This window comes from Xyrauchen texanus, chromosome 7 (assembly GCF_025860055.1).
Source record: "Xyrauchen texanus isolate HMW12.3.18 chromosome 7, RBS_HiC_50CHRs, whole genome shotgun sequence".
In the NCBI taxonomy this organism is placed as follows: Eukaryota; Metazoa; Chordata; class Actinopteri; order Cypriniformes; family Catostomidae; genus Xyrauchen; species Xyrauchen texanus.
Window position 1 is genome coordinate 23,947,562 of NC_068282.1, and position 26,158 is coordinate 23,973,719.

General features: G+C 41.0%; 1 protein-coding gene across 3 annotated transcripts in view; it reads left to right on the plus strand.

The window, feature by feature from the left end:
- The window catches only part of LOC127646716 (cAMP-specific 3',5'-cyclic phosphodiesterase 4B-like), a 278,575-nt gene that overhangs the window by 174,998 nt on the left and 77,419 nt on the right, over nucleotides 1-26,158 (plus strand). The window contains exon 1 of one of the 3 annotated variants that reach the window (XM_052130549.1): nucleotides 17,412-17,593. The exons of the other annotated variants lie outside the window; for them this stretch is intronic. Within the exon in view, the coding sequence (XP_051986509.1) occupies nucleotides 17,505-17,593 (89 nt within the window). The 5' untranslated portion in view covers nucleotides 17,412-17,504. Of the gene's footprint in view, nucleotides 1-17,411; nucleotides 17,594-26,158 lie in introns of those variants that run through there. 3 annotated transcript variants of the gene reach the window in all.

The following is a 26,158-nucleotide window of genomic DNA, read 5'->3' on the forward strand; positions in this document are numbered from 1 at the left end:
GCTTCGAGAAAAATATTGGGCAGTGAGAGTTCTCTTCTGACGCAAAGAGGTCTATCTCTGCTCTGCAATATGCCATAACTTCTGGACTGTTTGAGCATGCAGGGACCATTCCCTGGAGGAATATTGTCTCTGGACAGTCTGTCTGGGCCGCCGTTCAGGTGGCCTGGCACGCGCGTCGCCCTCAGCGAGCGCAGGTGGCACTGGGACCAACTCAGTATGCGTTTCGTCAGATGGAAGAGGTTCCTGGATCTGACACCGCCCTGACGGTTTAGGTAGGATACCACAGATCTGTTGTCCGAACGGACCAGGACGTGGTGACCCTGAATGACCGGGAGAAGCGCATGCGCCGTACTCGACCGCTATCATTTCCAGACAATTTATGTGAAGGAGCTTTTCCTGAACTGACCATAGGCCAAAAACTGGAGAGCCCTCGCGAGACCGCGCTCCAACCCGTGTTGGACGCCGTCTGTCGAGATGACTTTTCGGCGAGATACAGCTCCCATCGTCACTCCCCGCTGATACCATTCGGCCACTGTCCAGGGCTGCAGAGCTGAAATACAGGTCTGAGTCACCTTGATCGGCTGGCGGCCTGTGGCCCAAGCCTGGCGAGACGCACGGGTGTTTAGCCAATGCTGAAGCGGGCGCATGCGCAGTAAACCCAGCTGAAGTACTGCTGCGGCTGAGGCCATGTAACCTAGCACTCTCTGAAATTTTTTCAGAGGCGTGAGGCTGTTCATCTGAAAGGACGCGGCTAGTCGCTGAACACGGCCGCGCTGTGTAGATAAGCGAGCCGTCATAGCCACGGAGTCTAGTGCTATTCCAAGGAAGGAAATTGCCTGACTGGGCTGTAGTGAGCTCTTGGTCCAATTGACTGCAAGACCCAAACTGTTCAGATGGCTGAGGAGTACTGTTTTGTGAGACAGAAGCTCCGTATTTGACTGTGCCATAATCAGCCAGTTGTCCAAATAGTTCAGAATTCGCAAGCCGTGACTCCGCAGGGGTGCGAGCGCCGCATCCATGCACTTCGTGAAAGTACGGGGTGCTAAAGACAGGCCGAACGGAAGGACGGTGTATTGATAAACCTGGCCATCAAAGGCGAATCTCAAGAATGGCCTGTGATGGGGATTTATCTGAATCTGAAAGTAGGCATCTTTCAGATCGAGAGAGATAAACCAGTCCCCTGGCGCTATCATGCGAGGAGTTTCCTGATTGTAAGCATTTTGAACGGTCTTTTGCAAGCACCTTGTTCAAACCCCTGAGATCTAATATTGGTCTGAGGCCGCCTTTCTTGGGAACAAGAAAATAACGGCTGTAAACCCCGACTCAGCTCAGCAAGGCGGCACTTTCTCTATGGCCCTTTTGCACAGAAGGTTTGCTATTTCTGAACGAAGCATGCAGGCTGCTTCAGTGTTCACAATAGTTTCGAGCAGCTCTGAAGCGGGGAGGGCGGCGATCGAACTGTAGCAAATAGCCCTGTTTTATTGTGCTTAACACCCATTTGGATATCCCTGGGATAGCTTCCCACGCTTTGAAGCGTAACGCTAGAGGGTGAATGGCCAAATCGCCCTGATTGCCGCACAGCCAGCTGAACAGAATGTGTGAGCGCTTACTGTGCTTATGCATGACTGCTTCGCAGACAGCAGGGACAGGCTGTTCTGTGAGTGACTTCCGATTGAGGTGAATGGGGAAAGAGTCACATCTGTTAAGTGATGCGCGAGCATAGTCACGGGCACGGGACTTACATACAGAGAAGTGTTTGCTGGCCGTGCGACAGAGCGGGCAGAGAATGGGCAGCCGCGACGTATTCATGAGCGCGTTTATTGACTCTAACACTCGAGCGGTTTGTGTCCGCTTTATGTGAGTGGGCTCTGATCGGGACACGGGAAGTGTAATGCTTGTGTGTAGAGGTGAACACTGGATTGTGGGCACATTTTCTACACATAAGGCTGGTCGTGTGACAGAGCGGCCAGAGAAGGGCGCACGACGGATTCATGGGCGCGTTTATTGACTCTAACACTCGAGCGGGCTGTGTCCGCTTTATGTGAGTGGGCTCTGATAGGAACACAGGAAGTGTAATGCTTGTGTGTAGGGGTGAACACTGGATTGTGGGCACATTTTCTACACATAAGGCATGTTTGCTCTTTACAAGATTTCTTTGGGTCGCCGTGAAAACGGCGTTTGAGTGCAGGCAAGCGGGCAGTATCACCGGCTTGTTGGCTGCTGAATCCACCACTGTAGTAGCCTGAGAGAGGGGACTGACAGGGGCGAAGCTTTGACGGTGGTCCGGCCGCGCGGGACTGAGCCGTCGTTTTTTCAACAAGGCTAGGAGGACTTCGGTTGCTCAGGTTTCAAGCGCAACCTTAGACCGAGGCCCGCGAGGCGGCGGTCTCGCGGCGGCTGTCTGAGCGCTGATCGAGGCGGCCGCCCTGTCGACGCTGAGAAGTCTGACTTTGTTGAGCTGGGTGCTGTGAAGAGGCTCGTGCAGGAGGCTGGTCACGTGGGCGGCCTGCAGAGGAGCTAAGCGACGCGGCAGGAAGAGGTTCATGGCTTGGGTGGCTTTCTGGACTTCTGAAAGCGGTCAACAATGCCACTCACCGCAGAGCCGAAGAGACCGGTCGGAGAGAGCGGTGCGTTGAGGAACGTGGAGCGCTCTGCTTCTCCCATGTCGGCTAGCGTTAGCCACAGGTGTCTCTCGGTCACAGTCAGCGAGGCCATGCACTTCCCTAGAGCTTGGGCTGCAGCTTTGGTGGCCTGAAGGGCGAGGTCCGTCGCGCTTCTTAGATCCTGGCTGAGAAAGGTGCGTTCCACGACTTTGCAAGTTCAGTGTGGAGTTCCGGCAGGAAGTGAGCGGCCGGGCGCGGGTGTTGCGTGGCGGCGGCTCTGAAGAAAGCAGCCGTCGAGTCTGTTGGGAGCCTGCTCAGGGGCGGTGACCACTCGAGCCCGAGGCGGTCGACGGCCTGTGTGAGGAGGCGTGTTAGTTCCCCTCGACTCGGTCGCGGTCCTGCTGGATTCCTGGGCCGAGGAGGAGGCGTGGGAGCCTGACCACTCCTCACTGTCGAAGCCATGATGGAACAGCCCTTATCCTCCGCCTCGTCCTCCGAGATGGCAGCATTGCGGCGGCTGAGCGGCAACTGCGGCGTCCGAGGCGGGGAGGGTGAGAGCGATGCTCGAGGAGAGGCTCGGCGAGGCAGTCGCTTCTATCACCGGTTCTGGCAGCCTTTGGGAGCGGCGCTTTTCCTGCGCTGGCGGAACGGAAGGCGGCGGCGGCTTCGGTTCTGAGCGCCGAGTCGAGCCCGCAGGGTCGACATCGGAAGCTCCTCGCAGAGGTTGCATCCGCCTTCAGCGAGGGCGAGCTCTGCATGCCCCAGTCCCAGTCAGAGCGCCAGATGATGTGGTGGTCTCCGGCGCTGAGAGGGCGCGGCATGAAGCGCAAGTGGTGCGAGGCATCTTAAAAAGACGCTCGTTACTCTTTTGTGAAGTTCGTTAAGAACTAGCTTGCTCTAAAAGGATACGTCGCCGGATGGCGTAGCTCGCAGGATGGCTGAAGGTGGCGGAGATGGCCGGCTTCTTCGAGCTGTCCAAGCTTGCTAGATGCCCCTCGAGCAGCGGCTTCCAGTTCAGAGATGCGAAGAGCTTCGCTGAGGAGATGAAAATCAGGGTTCCAGCCTCACGAACTACGCTTATATGCACTCTAGCCACACCCATTTTGGCGGGCTTTGATGCAGTAGCGCAGGACGCCTCTCATTGGACGCGAGTTCGCCCAAGTTCGTCTATAGGCTGCAGCAGTTGCCGCAGAGCAAACAATGAGCTCGCTAGCTAGCCCGCTCAAGGTCTGCAGTTGCTGCACTGCGTTGACAAATGATACAAAATTAAGGATAATTTTTTGGCTTCAATATCTCAGAAAAGATGAATCTTTCCCGTAGCGTAAGCTAGCTTACGCAATACGAGAGAACCTCTCGTAAGAGAACAGGACATTATAAGTTGATAAACACTTTTCACCCTGTGCTCACACTATGCTATCTTACAACATCTAAACACATAAAAAATCATTTAACGAGTTCACATCGAGCAAGCCTAAGTTGACAGTGGCAAAGAAAGACTACTTAAGTTGTTTACGGAATAATTGTCACTGGAGTGAGGTAGGCGGCACCTTATATTTGCTTACATAGAGATTGACAGGATTAGATGAACATGCTCCTCTCAAACTTTTGCTTCAGGACTCCATTAGTGGAGGCTGAACAAGGGCACCCAGAAGCCAGCTGTCATGACTGTACTGCAGATCAGCTTACAGCATGCTTTGTGACAGGGTCATGGAATACTCTGCTCTGTGCATATCATGTCCTACAACAACTCCCGATCCCTTTGATAGTGTAATACAAGCATCTGTTATGGAAAAAGCTCTATGTTATTGTTGTTATGTAAAGTAGTGATGATCACAGTATCTTGTGGATTGAACTAACTTTCAAAAGGCAGTCTTTCACTGAGGCTATTTTCTTTTTCTCGACATGATCTGAATGTAGTATAAATCCTCTACTTGATCCGCTTCAACTAAGAATGCTTAAAATGATTGACAGGCACCAAAAAAATAAATAAAATTAAATGACATCTAAACATGTAAAAATGTTTAGATGTGTTTTCACCGTGGCAGTCAACCTTGGAAATGTTTTTATATACAGTGGGTACGGAAAGTATTCAGACCCCCTTGCATTTTTCAGTCTTTGTTATATTGCAGCCATTTGCTAAAATCATTTAAGTTCATTTTTTTCCTCATTATTGTACACACAGCACCCCATATTGACAGAAAAACACAGAATTGTTGACATTTTTGCACATTTATTAAAAAAGAAAAACTGAAATATCACATGGTCCTAAGTATTCAGACCCTTTGCTGTGACACTCATATATTTAACTCAGGTGCTGTCCATTTCTTCTGATCATCCTTGAGATGGTTCTACACCTTCAATTGAGTCCAGCTGTGTTTGATTATACTGACTGGACTTGATTAGGAAAGCCACAAACCTGTCTATATAAGACCTTACAGCTCACAGTGCATGTCAGAGCAAATGAGAATCATGAGGTCAAAGGAACTGCCTGAAGAGCTCAGAGACAGAATTGTGGCAAGGCACAGATCTGGCCAAGGTTACAGAAAAATTTCTGCTGCCCTTAAGGTTCATAAGAGCACAGTGGCCTCCATAATCCTTAAATGGAAGACATTTGGGACGACCAGAACCCTTCCTAGAGCTGGCCGTCCGGCCAAACTGAGCTATCGGGGGAGAAGAGCCTTGGTGAGAGAGGTAAAGAAGAACCCAAAGATCACTGTGGCTGAGCTCCAGAGATGCAGTCGGGAGATGGGAGAAAGTTGTAGTAAGTCAACCATCACTGCAGCCATCCACCAGTCGGGGCTTTATGGCAGAGTGGCCCGACGGAAGCCTCTCCTCAGTGCAAGACACATGAAAGCCTGCATGGAGTTTGCTAAAAAACACCTGAAGGACTCCAAGATGTTGATAAATAAGATTCTCTTAGATAGAACTTTTTGGCCTTAATTCTAAGCGGTATGTGTGGAGAAAACCAGGCACTGCTCATCACCTGTCCAATACAGTCTCAACAGTGAAGCATGGTGGTGGCAGCATCATGCTGTGGGGTTTTTTTTCAGCTGCAGGGACAGGACGACTGGTTGCAATCGAGGGAAAGATGAATGCGGCCAAGTACAGAGATATCCTGGACGAAAACCTTCTCCAGAGTGCTCTGGACCTCAGACTGGGCCGAAGGTTCACCTTCCAACAAGACAATGACCCTAAGCACACCGCTAAAATAACGAAGGAGTGGCTTCTCAACAACTCCGTGACTGTTCTTGAATGGCCCAGACAGAGCCCTGACATAAACCCAATTGAGCATCTCTGGAAAGACCTGAAAATGGCTGTCCACCAACGTTTACCATCCAACCTGACAGAACTGGAGAGGATCTGCAAGGAGGAATGGCAGAGGATACCCAAATCCAGATGTGAAAAACTTGTTGCATCTGTCCCAAAAAGACTCATGGCTGTATTAGATCAAAAGGGTGCTTCTACTAAATACTGAACAAAGGGTCTGAATACTTAGGACCATGTGATATTTCAGTTTTTCTTTTTTAATAAATGTGCAAAAATGTCAACAATTCTGTGTTTTTCTGTCAATATGGGGTGCTGTGTGTACAATAATGAGGAAAAAAAATGAACTTAAATGATTTTAGCAAATGGCTGCAATATAACAAAGAATGAAAAATGTAAGGGGGTCTGAATACTTTCCGTACCCACTGTACAAATTTAATTTTAGTTCTACTTTTTTGTTGACACTGACTGCTTACTGTACTATACAAGAATGTCAGTTTTGTCTAGCTGAATGCTATTGTGTATCACACTGAGCTTTTCAGATACCGATTTCAATAGTAGGTAAAAGTTTACTGGGAAAAGTCAATACTGTACAGTACTGTAGTACACACAAAAGGATATGCACATTTGTATGTATACAGTACATTTATTTTTGTAGCAACGTGTTACATGTAAACAGAAGATTCACATTTGCATGTCCATTTTTACAAATTTCTTATATGTAAAATCATATGTAGAGAACAGAAAATTGCCACATAATGTCATCCATGCAAAAAAAAAAAAAACACTACAATGAAAAAACATTCCATGTCATAGATATTTATGGAATATACATGTATGTCTGACAGATTTTGATAATTGAATGTCTAATTTTTAGAAGTTGTGAAGAGTATGACAATTTCACTTAGAAACAACTCATCAGTTTTGATCAGCAAGCAATGTGCATTTAGTTATGCAAATTATACTTACTCTTTTGCACACCTGCACCAAAAAATTTGCAATTTGCTTAAATAAATACAAATCTTGTGAACAAGAAACTAATTGTTCAGAGATAAACTTAATGTTTTGAAAAAGCTATTCTCATTCAAGAACTGAGCCAAAGTGCAGAAAACTGTAAAGGCCTGATCACCATTCGCTTGCATTGTATGGACCTACAAAGTTGAGATATTCTTCTAAAAATCTCTGTTTGGGTTCAACAGAAGAAAGTCATACACAACTGGAATGGCATTAGGTTGAGTGAACGATGAGAGAATTTTCATTTTTGCGTAAAAGATCCCTTTAAGTAAAATTTTAAATCGACTGCATAACAAATGGAACTGATCCAAGTGCTTTAATACAGTCAATTTGATAAATTATGGAATATATCAATGAGTCCTCACTTGATAGGCCAGCTTAGTCATGAAAATGAGAAGCTGCTGTGTCATTTTCACAGATCAGCATGCTGTTATGTAAGTAGCTGAATTTTAAGTTCTATTCCATTTTTTTTTCAAGTGAGATAAGCTTGTGTAGAGTGAACAGTGAAAGCTTGTAGATTGGGTACACTGGCTTCACACTGAGAGTCAGGCCCTTTTGCCTTCTTCCATTCATCTCTCCATTATGCTTATCTCCCCCTTTCCCCTCTCACACTCATTCCCACCAGTTCTCTTTTTTTTTCTCACCTATGCCCCATTATTTTAGCCTTTTGACTTTATTCTTTTCTTCATATGTTCTTATCTTCACTCGCTTAACCTGTTAATATTAGTTAATCGCTAAAGCTGTAACCATATTCTTGATGAATATGCAATTAATTGTGCAGCCCAACCTCTTTTTCATACCTGTCAAAGAACATGACACATGAAGTTGTGACACACATGAAGTTACCTGTCAAAGAACATGACACACATGAAGTTCCCATGGAATGCGTTTAATTTAATCAGACAGAGCAGGTAAACAGTGGTCTGTTCACTTCCATGAAAAAGAGAGAGACAGTGTGTTATATGCATACAGTAAGTGAAATTGAATAAGTGAAGTATACCCTTGAATGACAGATGTGTAATGTTGTGTAATGATCTAGTGATTTTAAAGAGCTCATATTATGCTAATTTACAGGTTCATGTTTTTATTTGGGGGGTCTACTTTCAATCAATCAATCAATACATTTTATTTCTATAGCACATTTAAAACAACACATGTTGACCAAAGTGCTTCACATTATAGCTTAAACAGATCATATAAATACAGAATGTAGAAAATACAATGACACATAACAATATAAGCAACCCACATTAAGCACAGTTAAAAGCAAGTGAAAAAAGGTGAGTCCTCAAATAAGATTTTAAAACATCGACTGATGTACAAGACCTGATAAGTACTGGAAGGCTTTTCCAAAGCTGTGGTGCCGCTACTGAAAAGGCCCAATCTCCCTTTGACTTAAGACGGGACTTGGGGATCGTTAAAAATAAACTCAGCAAAGACCTTAGTAGTCTAGAAGGCGTGTGATGCTGAAGGAGATCCGTAATATAGGGAGGAGCCCAGGGCTGGACTGGTAATCTGGCATACCAGGCATTTTCCCGGTGGACCGACGCACTTTTGGGCCGATCAGGGGTATAATGGCCATTGGTAGAACCAAGCAGGACGGTGGTTCGGCCGCAAAATGTGCCGAATGGGCCGTGATAAGCATCAATGTGGCGCCGCGTTATGCAGAACAGACCACAAAATGGTGTCGTGATATGCAGAATATATGCACCGCTCAACATTTGGGCCAGTTGCCATGTAAAATCCCAGGCCAATTTCTCTTCCCAGTACAGCCCTGGAGGAGCCATGCCATGTAATCCCTTAAAAGTAAATAATTCAATCTTAAATTGAATCCTAAATTTGACTGGAAACCAATGAAGAAATGCTAACACTGGAGATATGTTGTTGTGTTTTTTTGTCCTGGTCAACAATCTGGCAGCAGCATTCTGGACTAACCGCAGATGTGACAGTGAAGTATGAGAAATGCCACAGAGCAATGAATTGCAGTAATCTAATCTTTAAGAAATAAAAGCATGTATAACAACTTCCATGTCCTTAAAAGATAAAAAGGGTTTACATTTCGCAATGTTCCTTAAATGAATGAAACCACTCCTGACCACAGAAATTATGTGTCTATCAAGCTTTAAATCATGGTCAAAAATTACTCCAAGTTTCTTAACTTTGTCGTGTAATTTAAAAGCAAAGGAACCTAAATCATTAATCATGTGTTTGGTAAAGCCAGGTGAACCAAACACCATCACTTCAGTTTTTGATTCATTTAGGTGAAGAAAATGTGTTGCCATCCACTTTTTTATATCATTTATACAGCAGATAAGAGAATCTAAAGCAGAATTATCCCCAGGCTTTAAAGGAAGATAAAGCTGGGTATCGTCAGCATAACACTGATAGGAAATATTATACTTTTGACAGGTTTGGGCCAAAGGCAGCATGTATAGAGAAAATAAGACTGGGCCCAAGATAGAACCTTGGGGAACCCCACAGGTAATGGGAGCCGGGGAGGATGAGAAGTGTTCTAGTTCAACTGAAAATGTCCTGTCTTTAAGATAAGAGGAGAACCATACTAGAATAGGGTAGGTTTAAATAGGTTTAAATTATTTAATGTTCAAAAAACAAATTTTTCTCATAATGCGCATTGCTGCTAAACCTGTTTTCATCCTCTGCCTCAAACGCTCTGATTTACCTCCTGTCTCTTTAAAGTCCCCCTTTCTGAAAATCCCATTATGCTCTGATTGGTCAGCTGGCCTAGTCTGTTGTGATTGGTCAGCCACGTAGAGCTTGTTTTTGAAATGTAACGCCCTTTACCATAACCGAGTTTCAGCTCCCGAGTCTTCCTGTGCAGCTGTAAACACTACTGTATCTGTGGTAATAGTGGTGCCGGTTTTTGCCGAACCAGTTTGAGTCCAATAATTAAAGTTTGTAAGAACCAGCTGATCGACCCGAACCACATTGCTAGCATGACTTGAGCAGGACGTTACACAGTGGTAAGTTTTAATTTAGTAGCTTTCTCACAAGTACACTGTTGATTATTGTGAACCTAACAAAGCTTCAAATAAAAGACATGTAATGCATCTAAGTTAACCAGCTTTTGACTACCTTGGATAGCGACTGTAACATTACAGTTTTAAATTAGATAATTATATAAGACTCTTGAGATCGACCATTTTATTACACAGTTTTAGGTAAAAGCCGGCCCACAGCTGAATACTAAACACTTACCAAAACAATAACATTACATAGCAAGTTAGCCAAGCACTACCGTGGACTGCAGATGTAAAATGACCCTTTGTAAAAATAAATCCATCTCCACACTTGATGGTAAGAATGACAAACAATCTTCATAATTCTACACAATTGTTGGTAAAAGTGGTGCTAGTAGCTAATTACCAAGACTATTTCAACACAATAACATTAGCTTGCCAGTGAGCAGAGGCCAACAGTGCACTGGGTGTACACCATAGCTACAACACAAAACTCGGCATTTGAACTTTATGTAGCAGATAAATCCACAAAGAATTAAGCATATTTCCAGGTTATGATCCTGAAGTGCCAGATTGTCCCAACAAAGTAGGAACTGCACCATCTTTCAGGAGTAACCGTCTTGAAAATCCGGCATTGTTTGTGGTTGTACTGCTAAATAATTAAATTAAATTTGAACCACTGATTCGTCAATTTGTCTGCGAAGACGAAGGCGTTTTGCTTTTGCAGTGAAGAAAACAGCATCTTCTCGACATGGCAACAACACTAATCCAACTCAACCTGGCCTCAGCTATAACTATGTTTGTTTGAGGGCGGGCCAACGTAGCCCTTAGACGGGCATTATGCAAATGTATTACATAGTGACATAGACACTTTACGGAATAAATTTCTGGACAACAATCCAGCCATTTCTTGTTGTTCTTGAGCAGTGGTGTCTGTGGGAAAGAATAACTCCCTTTTGCGTGGACTTTGTGCTTTGTAACTTTTCAGACCTTTTAAATGCACAAACAGCTATATTGCACACTAAAGGAAAGATCAAAAAGCATAATAGGGCCTCTTTAAACATATTTAGACTATGAGAAATATTTAGTATGACAAATGTATGCGCTGGTGTTTATAAGGACAGTTGTTTTCTCAAATGCCCCTCTGTCAATGAGTGACTGTTTATACTGGTGTTCAGGGTGAACAGTTTAAGAGACCTATGAGAAATATTTATTTAATGAATGGGTCTCTATAATGTTCTCAAGGTGCCAACACTTATGATTCATGTGTGGCTGTGGCTCAGTTGGTAGAGTGGGTCATCCACTAATCGCAGGGTTGGTGGTTCGAATCATGGCCCACATCCCGAAGTGTCCTTGGGCAAGACACTGAACCCCAAGTTGCTCCCAATGGCAGGCTAGCACCTTACATAGCAGCTCTGCTGCCATTGGTGTATGAATGTGTGTGTGAATGGGTGAATGAGTCACAGTGTAAAGCATTTTGAATACCGTTAAGGTTAAAAAGGCGCTATATAAGTGCAGACCATTTACCACTCCAGTGATAAGTGCTCACACAGTTAAAGATGTGAGACTTATAACACGCATTCTGTTCATATAACTTGCAGCTAAATTGTGCTTTTTGAATAGAAATGATTGAAAATGTTCTTATTATTTTTATCAAATCTCTGTAATACCTTTCAAATTCAGTTAGAGTTTTAAAAGATATTTCCCACCCCCATAAATTATTTTATATTAAACAGAATGCCTCCCAATCTCACACTCTCACTGATTTGAGTTAGACTTTTAATTTAGGTCATACATGACTATTTTAAGCATCAGAAATGTATCATTTAATACATCATGTAGCCTCAAACAATCTGTTTATCAGAATATATGTAACATATTTTAGCATGATGTGCTGTGGGTTTAAAATGCAATTAAATTTAGTTAAACATGAGTTATAGGGTTGGGGGTGGGGGCTTTTTGCTGTGACCCTAAATCATGTCTTCTGAGCTTTCTCATGAGGATGAAAATTATAATCAAGGATAATTTGTTATTAATACACTTGAGTGACTCAAACAATTTTAGACCCACTTCACTTCAATTAGACCTTGTTTATCACTGCTGTGCCAGTACACTATACTACATCTCTTTTTCTTTTTTTTTTTTGTTAACATAACTTACTGTATAATTTCATTCTCAGGTGATGTCTTCCACAAGATATTAAACTTCTGCCACATGGATTCAATGCAGTCATATTTATTTTGAATAACCAATTGTCCGTTAAATTAATGATCAGTTAACAGATTAATTGTTACAGTAATGGTAATTCTTAATACAGCAAAAAAGTACAATAGATAGATGGATGGATGGATGGATGGATGGATGCAGGTAAGCCGGAGTACAGATTATTTAATACATGCAATGTTCAGCACCCAATTACATCATATGACGTCATTCACCACCAGGGCTGTGCACTTGAGCTGCTGCTAGAGGACTAAATCATTTAGAGTAGTCTGCACTCTTCCATAGAAGCCATAAACTGTTTAATACCAAGCAAAAATGTTAGTGTCACCCCTTCTAAAATTAACCAAGTTATACTAGTCCAAATAATCCTAAGGAAAGAGTCAACAAGGCTGGGTTTTACCGAAGCAATGCAAATTGTTTTCTTTATTTGTACTCTGCTGTCATCTAGTGGGTAGTATGGTGTAATGTTATCTAGCTAGTAGCCCATAGTAGCCTACTGATTTACTAAAGTTTGGTTGGTGCACTTACATCACACTCCAGTTTTCTGCACATGGCAAACCCATCAGTCTTTAACAACCATGTCCCTTTGTCCCTTTACATAGTGTAATTAAATCATTTGAATAAAACAAATAAAAAAAAAACAAACATTCAATTAAACAATTGACAGTGAATGATTTGTTTGACATGCATCCTTATTTAATTACAATTATAATCGTGGCTTCTGAGGCTAAGTATAAATTCTGTGAACTCATTCAGTAAGAACCTAATAGATTTTTCTTTGTTTTGATTGCCCACATTTTGTTTGATGTTTAGACTATTGTTTACTTCTGACAGTCAGTGTTGCAACATTATTTTACACTGAGTCATGATCAACATTCTCATCAGATCTTACCCTGCACTCCCACTGTCTGCTCTGTTGTCAACTCAGCCTTCACATTTATGAATTGTTTCGTCTTGTGTCTAAGATTAATCCCTTTAAATTAATTTGTCATCCTGTCTGTCTCTTAACAGCAGATTCATTTGCAGTCAACAGAGTTCAGGGATGATTAAGCATCTAAGCAGTGCACTATGAGCAAAGGTTTCCATGATTAATAAAGACCATGAGTGTTTTAAAGTGAACTCATTAATTCAACTTTTACGTCATCAAACAATAAACAACAGCGATTTGTAAGACTTGAAAGGAAGAATGAATGGAATGTTTTGCAATGATGTAGGTGTATTTGGTATGCTACATTTAGAAGGGAACAGTTAAAGTGCCCTCATTCTAACACCATTATATGTAAGGGAATTTATGGTCTAGAAATATGTGAGCTATGAACTAAATTAAACTGTCCTGATTCTACATTACTATGTAAGGCAATTTTTAATGGAATCAGTCGCGTTCGACAACCATTATAAATTAGAAAAATGACAAATAATTCGATTATTTGTCTGAATAAATTTCTCCACCATTAAAATCGTAATACAACGTCTCGTTGTATCTGCTCACAATTTCTACTGTAAGAAATTAGCTTTAATAAGTGAATTATGATTAATTCACTTATTAGAGTGATATTATTCTCATGGCTTATTGAAAATAATATCACACGTATTCAGGCACAGCTTTGAAGTGAAATATTTTAGAAACAGGGATGAGATTATTTATCACAATATACCAGTCAAATCATTTTTGAATACAGACTAACTTTATTACTATACTAAACATAAATCTAATCTAACACATATATACATGAGACAGGTTGGTGAGAAGAGTGACAGAATGTAAAATAAATTATCATTAAATTGAAAATGAACTTTGTCTGTTGACAATGCCTTAAGAACCATTTAACCTTATTTGAGTTTATATCGATTTACGTGGTGTTTCCTTGCATTCTTTGTGTTCCTTGGTTCTTGGCTCTTGTTCGAAAGTTCGTTCCATCGATGTTTTGGACCTCTGTAAGATCGGATAGTTATTGTCTATATGAATGATGAAGTTGACTTTGAAGCGAGGCCTTCTCTGAACTGTAGAGAGTGAGGGGCTTCCTATGGACTTCGAGTCCAGAGCTTCCTTGGACCTCACATGGCATGGATCTGGTTCCGACAAGATCCAGAGAAGACCACGAGGGAAGAGCCAGAGCGAAGTCTGAGCAGTCAGAAGAGCAGAAGAGACAAGAGAGAGAAGAGAAGCGAGGAAGAGAGAGCAGAGCGTGTCCTTCCTGTTTGGAAATATTTGAACTGGCTGCATCCCAAAAGATGTTCTGCGCCAATCAGAAGTGACTTTTCAGATTCAAATTGTTGACTGGGCTGTCCTTTCTGATAGTTGATTTTATGGTCCTTTGTTTCGGAGTCGTACAAATCTCCCACTCAAAAATAGTGCATATTTAATCATGAACTTTTATATCTTGAGAATGGTACAGGAGACATGATATTCATTGCCATCAGCTTCCTCCAAGTAACCAAGCGAGCGCTTGCATACCAAATGTTACATTCTTTCACAAATATTATTATGTGTAGGTAACAAAATATGAAAATATATGTGAAAAATATTCCACACATTTTAAAGAGGTACATCAGGCTATAATCATTAATTTGTCAGTTATACCAATTACCACAGTTCAAAGCAATTGTCAAAATTACCTAGCAAGACTATGTATTGTATAAATCGTGGATTTAAATGCATTCTGTAGATTTTAGAAGGTTAAATCTGTAAAGTCCTGTGACTGTGTAGAATGTTCCTGGATTAAGATGAAATGTGTTAGTATTAGAGTCGTGCAAGTCTGATGATCTTTTGGAAACCTTTCAAGGAAAATTCTGCTTTAACTCTGTGTGGAAGTTCAGAAGAGTTCAGAATGCTGAGGGGCCTTGCTTACCAATGACCCGTTTTGCTTTGAATTATGGTATTTAGAGTGGCTTGACCATTATATTGTCCAATGACAGGCCTTCAGTAGGAATTTGATTCTTGGTCTGTTAATTTATGATGTTGAGATATTCCAGGATTAAGAAATGGTTAAAATATAGTTACTGTGGTGAAACCATGGTTAATTTTTGTAAGGGTAAACAAAACAGAAGTCTAATAATTTTCTATTTAGGCTCACAAATGTAATATATATATATATATATATATATATATATATATATATATATATATATATATATATGAATTATGCCAAAAAATATTATTTAAAATTACACATTTTATCCCAAGAAACAAATAAAAATAATAGAAGTATCGGTATTAGTATCGGTATCGACGATATTGGACTTGAAATTATTGGTATCGAATCGAAATGAAAATAAGTGGTATCGCCCATCCCTACTCTGTGTGTCTTGATAGCAACTCAAGTTATGCTGCAAGTTCATCAAACATCAAACACTCAGTTTGCTGAAATAATTTTGCTGAAATATTTTTTCTGTTTTTGATTTTATGTGTAATGCATCACTATTGCCACATATAGTGCAATTTGCAAGGTAGGATCAGATATTCTGTCTGACCTCAGAATTTGTCTTCCAAGTACAGTGCAACATCTTGTGTTTTACTTAAACATAAATTGACTGGCTGGAAGAACATTATATAATAATGATGAAGGTCCAAGTTGCCAGCTCAAGAGAACACTAATCACCATAATGTTGACCAAACAAAACACAACCATTGATAACAAAACAACAACACTAATTAAACTAAGACTACTATTAAGTCTTCATTAAGTCTTTTGAACGTGATTTTTTTATTTATTTATTTAAAAAAATGTTTGTAGCCCCATTGCATTACCAAAGCATGCATACTTATTCAAGCGCAAAGGATTATAGGTATTTCACCATTTTAACCCACAATGCAGTGCTATACTGTTACTTTTCTGTGTACAGGTTGTTGGTTTTTTTTTTTTTTTCATAAAAAAATACACTGTTCAATCCTGGCAAAATTGTACTTTTAATATATAAATTGCTTAAAAGGTTGATTTTTTTTATTCTTATATTTTTGAATTATTTGACTCATTAGACAGACAAGTTAAGGCTGATGTGAGATGATAAAGAACAGAGGTGTTTGTCAAAAACATCATCTCTTTCATCAAGATGATATCATGATTTTAAATGTTCATTTTCCCTTAATGCCCATAGAACAGCTATTTACAGTAAAACGAGTTACTTCACAGTGAGCCTGTTCTTGATCTCCCAGAATGCAATTTTTTTTTAAAGCAAACTACTGTATTTAAGAATCACAATAGATTGCTATAGGAATTTGGCTGTAAATTTACAGCGATTTTTTTTTTTTTGTTTGTTGTGTTGCCTAAATGGTTTGTGTTAATTGGGTTGAACTAGTGGCATAGTGAAATGAAATTTACAATGAATTGAAGTTTGCTTGGATTTTATATGCTGTGAAAAGTGTAAAAGAATAAAAATATAATATTGATTGTTCATTTCTTTGTCCTTTTAATGTCCCTATGACCATTTATACATTATCCATTGGCCTAAAAAAAAAAGTATTTGGATGCTTAAGTCACACTTAAAAATGGGTTTTTAGATAAATGCATTAATTAACAAAATATAAACCAAGTGGTGTTTATTTAAAAGAAATTTAGCATAAACACACCTTTTAAGCAAAACAACAGAAATGTGTTATGTTTAACACTATAAAACAATAGGTATATTGCTAAAAATCAGGCCCAGATCTAGAACAGTTACACTGGGGGGCAGGGGAGTGCATGTGTCTTCAGTTCCAGCACATTTCATGTGGTTAGGGTTAGTGTAATGATGATACAAGTAGAGACTATGCTTTGCCCAGCAGCCCCCTTGAATCAGCCCTGTTTAAAATTAAGACAAAAAATATTTGGACACTTCTGGTTTCAAATGATATTGGAACATGCCCATAGTTAATGTGTTGAACTACACCCATGCTTATTCTGCTATACAGGGGCACCTGTATGAATTTTAGGGGAATTTAGGGGAACTGACTTCAAACATCCACTATAAATGACCCGTTTGACACCCTTTTGCCTAAAAATTATTGTAAAAATGGTTCCAAAAAGTGAAATTAGTTTTGAGGAAAGCTCTTGCATCATTTGTTTGCAGATACTCTCCTCTCTGTTTAATATACTGTATTATATTTCATGCAATAACATTCATACACCTTTAAGTGTGACTTTAGTGTTCAAAAATGTTTAAATACTTTTTTCAGGCCACTGTATAATTTGTGTCTAAAGTAGGCATTTAAGCATGAAACTTCTCATTCATTCAAGCAATCCGACTCCTTGTTCAGAGCTCCGCCCCAGGTTTCATGTGCGTCTATGTTCTTGAAACAGAGTAGAGAGGATAGCGCAGCAGGACTTCAAAAGGAAGTGGCTGTATGGTAAAGTTAAGCTCTGTGGGAAGGCACTTATTGTTGTGGGGGTCATGCAGGGGAGATGCTGGTAGAGCGTTCTCAACAGGGCAGCGGATTTTTAGGGCCATGCTCCGCAGGTCGCCCTGCCACAGAGGCAGGGTCCACTTTGACTTCAGTGAGGAGGTGTTGAAGAGGCTACACACCTCCACCTCAAGGTTAGAACTGGCAACCTCATCTCGCTTTTGCTTTATCTAGCTCTCAGACTGTGTCCGACAGGCTCGTTTACATGCTTTCACACACTGTCTCTTCCACTCTGTGTCTGTTTCTCTAGTTTATCACTGTCTCTGCCCACAGTACTTTAAATATGGGTCTCTACTTGCCCATCTCTGTGCTTGTCTACATCATTAATTTCTGTCGGATTTGTATTACAGAAACTTCCAATCTTAAGTCATAAGTTAAGGTCTGACAAGTTTAATAAGCATGATTGTGTATACATACAATATCGCCAAAGCATTAATACACAAAACAGATAATGACAACACAAATAAAAATAATAAAACAGTAACAAACAACAATAATAATAGAATTAAAATAAGGTGCCAGGTAATGAAAAAATATATATATAATAACAATATACACTATACAAATTAAAATAAAATAAGCATTTAACAAGACAATATGAACATAAAAAAAAATACTGTGACTGAAGTTTCTAAAGTTTGCACTTCAAAAATGTATTTAGCTGCAACTGACGCATGATTGTCCTCCCCCAGTAACACCTGCGTTTTATGTTTCTGCTGAACTGGAATACTGTGGCATGAGGTTTGAGAGTTTATCAAAGTTTAGCAAAGTATTTCTCTCTCACCTCTGTAAATTTCTCACAGTGAAGGACAAAGTGTATCTCTGTCCCGACCTTACCCGTGTCACAGTAAGCACAGACTCGTTCTTCCTTCGGAAGCCATGTTTGTCTGTGTCTGCCTTTTTCTATGGCCAGACTGTGATCACTGAGCCTGTATTTGGTGAGGATCCATCTCTGTTTTGGATCTCTTATAGTGTGAAGATATTCTGCTAGATTATACTTTCTGTTTAGGGCTCGATAACATTCTGATTTGCTTTGGTTTTTACTTTCATTGTCCCAATGTTCCAAATATGAATTGTTGCTTTCTTTTATGATTTGGTTTATTCTGATTTGGTTTTGTTCAGCAGTGCTCTCTCTCTCTCTCTCTCTCTCTCTCTCTCTCTCTCTCTCTCTCTCTCTCTCTCTCTCTCTCTTCCTGTACTTTATTTTCCAGAGTGCTTTTGGAAAATTAGTCCATTGTGATGAATAGCTGTTGCTCAAGCAGCTGTGAGTGTGTTTACCATTAACTGGAACTCTGTGTTTAGATAAGACTCCAATTGTTCACAGATGTTTTAGATGACATTTTCCAACAGGCTATTGTGTATATGCATTACGTTACATACGTAAACTTAAAGTTCTATTTGCACCTAAAACCTGTTCTTGCTTTGATTTGTCTAGGTTAACATTACCACACTGCTTAATCTCAAGTCCAAATCAAAATAAGCTTATAAAATGACTTTTGTTGCCCACATTAAAAGGTAGATTGGTTGTATTACCCTGTTAGTACCATGAGATCTATAGTTCCTCTAATACTTAAGTAAGAATAATTTACTGAATGGGGCATTCAAACTTTTGATCAGGTCTGCATGTTTCGTTTGCATGCTTCTGTTTAAGAATACTGTTTGTGCATGCGTGTGTGTCAATCTATAATGTATATATAATATACAATACACTGTAATTGTCAAACACATGAATGAGTGAGAGTGTTTACACACAGCACACTCAATGAGATTAATAGTGAAGCTATCTTTTGTGGTTGAAAGAATAGTTCTACCTGAACGATAGCATGGTGTAGATTGAGTGACATTAGCTGATTGCAACAAACAAGAGATGAGGTAATGTTCTCCTTCTGTCACTCACTCGACATTGTGTTGATTGTAGTGACACAAGGGGTCTCTTCTGAGAGCCTTGCATACCTCTGAACTTGAGAAAAGGCCAATGTCAAGTTGGCAGACAGAATTTGCATGCCACGCCCCCAGACATACGGGTATAAAGTGAATGTCAGACAGATGTTTTCTTTGGAGCCAAGCAGTGCAAAGCTGAGTTCACCACTGTTCCACTCACCTCTACTGTCGATAAGCACTGCTGTTGGATCTACGGCACATTCCAGCGGCTTTCTCCTCTCTGCACGCAGTGCAGTCCACGCCCCTGGGCGCTTCGACAGTGCTTTCATTGCCTGAAAGAGTGTTTCTCCTCCTAAAAGAGTTTATTTCCTCTAAAAGATTTGAGTTTCCACTCATAAAAGAGCAATACACAGCAGGCATTGAACGTCCTTGTCAGGACGCGTCATTTTCAAGATGCCCTTCCGCCTCTGTGTAGTTCCTGGATGTGGTCGATTTCTTTCCACTTCTGACTGTCACAAAAGCTGCCTCGTGTGCCTGGGCTGCGAACACACGCAGGCAGCGTTTTATGAATGTTCATGTCCTCATTGCGAGAACATAGCCATGGCAACATTGCGGTTGCGGCTTTCTTTTCTCACGAGAGAAAGCCACTTCAGCCACTCCCCGCGTCGTTCCTTCTTCCACGGGATTAATGACAACCCGGCTGGTGTTGAAGGCGATTCGGGCATGACGACAGGCTCAGTTTCTCCGGGAAAAACCGCACGGACCACCCGCCCCCTGGCACGCTTGCTTGCTTGCATACGAGAAGTGAGGCATCCTCGTGGGCACTGGCCCATGGCTCCTCCCTAGCAGAGCAGCGGGCTGGGCAACACCCAACACCTTGCTAGATTCTACAACCTCAGGGTTGAGTCAGTCTCGTCCTGTGTTTTGTCAGGTCCAAGCCGGTAGAACTCGGTAATACGGAACAGCCAGCCGGGTGTTCCGCTTGCACCTTGCGCCCTTCACCAAGTTGATCCAGTGCACCTTCTTTCCCAGGTTAGCCACTAAACTCTCGTTTCCTGGATGCTCTTCCTCCCTAGCCCTCTGGCTGGCGAATTCAGCAGAGGAATTCGCCGCCAGACCCACCATGAGTCAAGTGTTCCGTGTTTGGCTTGGGATCCACAGGCATAGTTCCCACTTCAGGCAACTCCCTGTGATGTATTTTCTGCTATGTATTTTCTGTAGCAACTCTTCCCTTGTCAGGCAGGATCTACCACCACACCATGTCCACGGGTGGCTTGACAACCCCTGTGTGTATTAGCCACAAGTTACCTCCCCCCAGTCTGGGGAGGTTGTGGTCTCCGCAGGGCCTTTTCCTCCTGAAAGAATAGTAACAGAAAAGGACGCCTTCCCCGACGCGGCTATAGCGTTAAGATTTTTATAGGTTTTTAACTCTATGACGAGAAACATGGAGAGAGAAAAGGCGCAGCTGGCCGGCTGGCTCCCATACAAGTCATGTCGCCTGTTCCCGTACGGGTGCTGGGAACCTAAGAGCAGTATAGGACACCTTTTATTGGGGGTGTTGGGGAGGATTACGTGCACGCGACCCAGCTGCTTGTAGCATGCAGCAGCCTGCTTGCACCTGGCTCGGCAGCCACGTAACATGGGTAGTGCATGGCGTTTTGAAGTGGGACCCCTTGTGTCACTACAATCGACACAACATCGAGTGAGTGATAGAAGGGGAACGTCATGGTTACTGTTGTAACCTCTGCTCCCCAATGGAAGGAACGAGACGTTGTGTTCCCCTTGCCACGTCACTATCCCTACCACTGTTATGCACCGTAACCTTATTCTAGGCTCCTCAGTGAAAACCTGTCTGATATTCGCTTGCCCGCTTCCCTTTATACCCGTATGTCAAATTCTGTCAAATGCCTTTTCTCAAGTTCAGAGGTACACAAGGCTTTCAGAAGAGACCCCTTGTGTCACTACAATTGACACAATGTCTCGTTCCTTCCATCAGGGAACAGAAGTTACAACAGTAACCATGACCATCTGGATGTTATCGCTCTGCTGTAGAATTTCTACAGTATCAACATCAACTCCATATGACAGAATTAAGTATAGCATATGATTATGGCAATGAGTAGGTCCTGTCACATTTTGAATGACCCCAAGAGAGTTGAGAATACCAATAATTGCTAATTCCAATGTGTCATTTTCATTGTCTGTGAATGTTGAAATCACTAACAATTAAAGCTCTTTCTACATGAACTACTAGATCAGATAGAAAATTAGCAAATTCACCAAGGAAACCAGAGTAAGGCCTGAGTGATCTATATCTTGTAGCAAGGGTAAAGATGACAGAGATATTTGTATTATCTGACGGTGTCATATTATTGCATTATACGGCATTATTAGTTCAAAACACTTAAACTTACAGTATATCCTGTCCTCTGAGTAACACCAAAATCTTCACTGTAAATTGTAGCTACACCTCCTCCTCAACCCTTCAGACAAGGCTTATGTTTTTAACAACATCCTGAGGGAGTAGATTCATTTAAACTAATATATATTGAAGCCAGGTTTCAGTGAAACAGAGTGCATCCAAACTATGATCTATAATAATTTAATTTACAATAAGTGCTTTGGTAGAAAGAGATCTCATATTTAGTAGCCCTATATTTATATGATTTTATATCTTCAATTTGTATTAAAAAAAATTCAAGTTTGACCTTAATCAAATTTGTTAAATGATTAAGTGAGAGTTTTGTGTTTGGTAGCTCGGGGAACAGAGACAGTCTCTATAAAATATCTAGGTGATATAGTCTCTATATGTTGTAGTTTATGTTACCAATGTGATGACCGGTTTGCCTGCTTCCTCACCTGGGCCCCAGTTAGTCAAATACTATCATTATTAAGACTATGAGCCAAATTACTAGAGAGGAGAGCAGCACCTTCCCTGGAGGGATGGAGTCAGTCTCTCTTTAGCAGGTCAGGTCTACCCCAAAAACTGTTCCAATTAATTATAAATTCTATGCTATTCTCCAGACACCACTCAGACTTCCAGCCATTCAGTGACACTAATCTACCATAAACTTTGTCAACACAACGAGCTGGGAGGGGGCCAGAGCATTATTTTCTGACATCGTTTTTGCGCTCGAACTGGAAAAGCCAGACATCATTAGTATCAACGTGAATAACAATTTTAGAAAGTCTACGTTTAGCATTAGACAGCACTTGTAAATTTGATCTGATGTCAGAGCCACCCGAAATGCATTTAACAGTGTTGGCTGGAGTCTCTGTTTACACGTTTCTTACAATAGAATCACTTGATTCTCAGTGGGTGCATCACTGAGTGGGGAGAATCGATTGGAAACCCTAACAGAAACGGGAAAGTGGTGTTAATTTGCTGAGCGAGTTTGCCACTGAGACGTCATCCAAATGCCCTGCTGAGGGGGCTCTAGAGTCTGAACCAAAGTGTGTGTGTGTGTGTGTGTTGCTTGCTGTTCTACCCACATCCGAAACAGTATCTACCGGCTTCTGTTTCTCACTGACCCCCACTAGTGTTCGGATGCGTGTCTCTTGCTCATTAACCTTCTCCATCCCCCTGACTAATTCCTTACATTTATCACTCACTGCTGATGGAAGAAGCTATAGTAAACATGTGGCATATAATGCAGGAAAAATAACATGAGTGGGTGCCATGACTTACTGCAATTGTTTGTTTTTGTTGTTGTTGTTATGGTTGTTCTTGAGCGGCGAGGAATTGAGATTATGTGGTTCCTTATCAGTGGAAAAAAAATACAAAAAATGAGAGAAACGGTTGCAATGGTGTAATGCACACAGATGAAAGAGTAGAAAAGTGTAAAAACCTGAAGCACGTGGTAAAATGGCAAAGGAAAAATCTATGAACTTATAAGAATAAGCAATGCTAAGCAGGCTTGCAAGCTACAAACAGTACAGCGTGCAGTCAGCAACAGGATCAGGAACAGGAAATTATGTTACTGGGTCAAGTGCTATTCTCAGCCAATGATCTAGATTCTGCTTCTCCCTTCTCACTAGTAATTGATAAGCTAATTCACATAAGCGCCATCTTTGATTTTTGATGGAAATGACAATAAGGCTGTGAAGGATAGACGTACAGTTTCTTCAATGGGTTAATAATAATAATAATAATAATTAATTACATTTATATAACGCTTTCTAGACAAGCAATGCACTTTACAAAGTGTAAGGGGAAGCTGTTGTACAGTTGTTTAAAGTGTTTTTAAACAACTGCTGATGAACATTTTTGAAATATCTTTCCAAGAAATTTCAGTAGACAAAAACTTAAGACAACATGAGTTGTGGAAAATTAGATGTGATCTAGGAGATTTTTGAAAGTTTTATAAAGTGCATGTAATTAAAGAGAATTAAACATAATTCTAACATAAAACAGAGGTAATCAGAGAAAACGTCTCAAATGATAATGTTATTTATTGAAGCAAAATAGTTATCAATGGGCCTGTGTGAAAAGGTATTTGCCCCGTTACAAAGTCCCCAAATCTATGAAACTGCATTCATAATGGGGTTTAGCTGGACTAGACACACACAGGCCTGATTACTGCCAGCCCTGTACAATCAAATCAACTTCTAAAGACACATTTTAAGCAGAATGAAGTTGGCTAAATGGTCTCACCCATTAACACACTATGCCAAGGTCGAAAGAAATTCAAGAAATTATGAGGGAAATGGTTATTGAAATACATCAGTCTGGGAAGGGTTACAAAGCTATTTCAGAGCCTCTGGAACTCCAAAGAACCACAGTGAGAGCTGTGAAATGGTCGACCTTCCAGAGTTTCTCCAAGAACACAGAAACGACTCATCCAGACAGTCAAAAAAGAGCCAAGGACAACATCCAAGCAACTGCAGGTCTGCATCAAAAAAGGTCACTGTTCATGACTTCACTATCAGAAAGACCCTGGCCAAAAATGGCATCCATGGAAGAGTGGCGAGGTGAAGATCACTGCTAACCCAGAAGAACATCAAGACTTGTCTGAATTTTGCCATAACACACCTTGATGATCCTCAAACCTTTTGGGAGAATGTTCTGTGGACTGATGAGTCGAAAGTGAAACTGTTTGGAAGACAGGGGTCCTGTTACATCTGGGGTAAATCAAACACAGAATTCCACAAAAAGAACATCATACCTATGGTCAAGCATGTTGGTGGTAGTGTGATGGTGTGGTGATGCTTTGCTTCTTCAGGGCCAGGGCGACTTGCAATAATTGAGGGAAGCATGAATTCTTCTCTTTACCAGAAAACTGCAACTGGATTTTGCAGCAAGACAATGATACAAAGCATAGGATTAAGTTCACCTCTGAATGGCTCAAAAGAAGTAAAATGAAAGTTTTGGTGTGGCCTAGTCAAAGTCCTGACTTGAACCATATTGAGATGATGTGGCCGGACCTTAAATGGGCAGTTTCCATTGAAACGTTTTGCATTTATAAAAATGTGACTAAGGAAAATACAAATCCTTGCTCATTTCCATCAAATATCTTGATCTATCCATCGCGTTATCTTGAAGTAGTCTGCCTTTTCATGATGGAGCAGTTGAATGACTGCCTTTGGGGAAAGTTTTATTGAGCATTTCTACCTTGTTTTATTAAATGCTGCCAGAAGACACAACATAATTAATGTAATATCTTATATAAAGAGGGCTGAAATGGGCTGTGATGCCCACATGCCACCAAACTGTTATGGTGGATTGTGAGGACCAACTTTGGGTTAAACATTTCCGATTGTCAAGGGCTTTATTTAAAGAATGTTGTGCCCAGGTTGGACCTGTCGGTGGACCAGACACATAAAGCTATAACACACTCATAACACGCGCACAAATGGTCAAAACACATAATAATTTTGCGAATAAACAGCAAAGTGCATTTGAATTAATGCGAAATTCTAGAAAACCCACCTCATACTAGCGCATAACATTTAAAGTGAGAGTTTATTCACATAACAAGCGTTTCCATTCAGGATTTCTTATGAAATGAACTTAAAAATAATTTTAAATAAGACCAAATTAAAATATATAAATTAATGTTAAATTAAAATGTTTGAATTAAGAAAGCATAATGTAAACAAATAACTGCTTAGGTTCAAATACGAGTAATGATTATAATTTGTTTTTGTCTCCTGCGTACCATGGATCAGAATCCTGCGGGCGCCACTGGTAACTATCCCTCACAGCCTCCTTTTCATTCCCTTCAAAAATCAAAGATGGCACTACAGTTCAGCCAAAAATGAAAATTCTGTTGTCATTTCACTGTCATGTTGTTCCAAACCCATACACTTTCTTTCTTCCTTAAAGAGCAAATGGAGATGTGAGGCAGAATGTTAGGAACTGACATGAAAATAAATGCAATAAAAAAAGCTAATGGTGACTGAGGCTAACATACTGCCTAACATCTCCTGTTGTGGTCCATGGAAGATTTAAAGTCATAGGCTCATTTTTGGGTGGACCATTGGGTGAAGGTTTTTAATTATATGTATATGAATCAATTTTATGCCTCTACTTTTGTATCTTACAGTATGTTGCAGTTGTACAGACTTTACATATTGTTTCATTTACAAATATTCTGTTTCCACAAATCCAGATCACATTTGCATCAAAACTTCATCCTTCAGTTACCACATCCATGTACGCTCTTATGGCATGTGTCAGTTCTGTTGTTTGTTACCATGCAGAAAATTAGTGACATCCACATTGTAGACAACTGACATGTAATACCAAACACCAACATCAGTGTAACATCAGACGGTTCATCATCAGTGAGGCTTTCACATAAAGTTGTTTTTGGTTG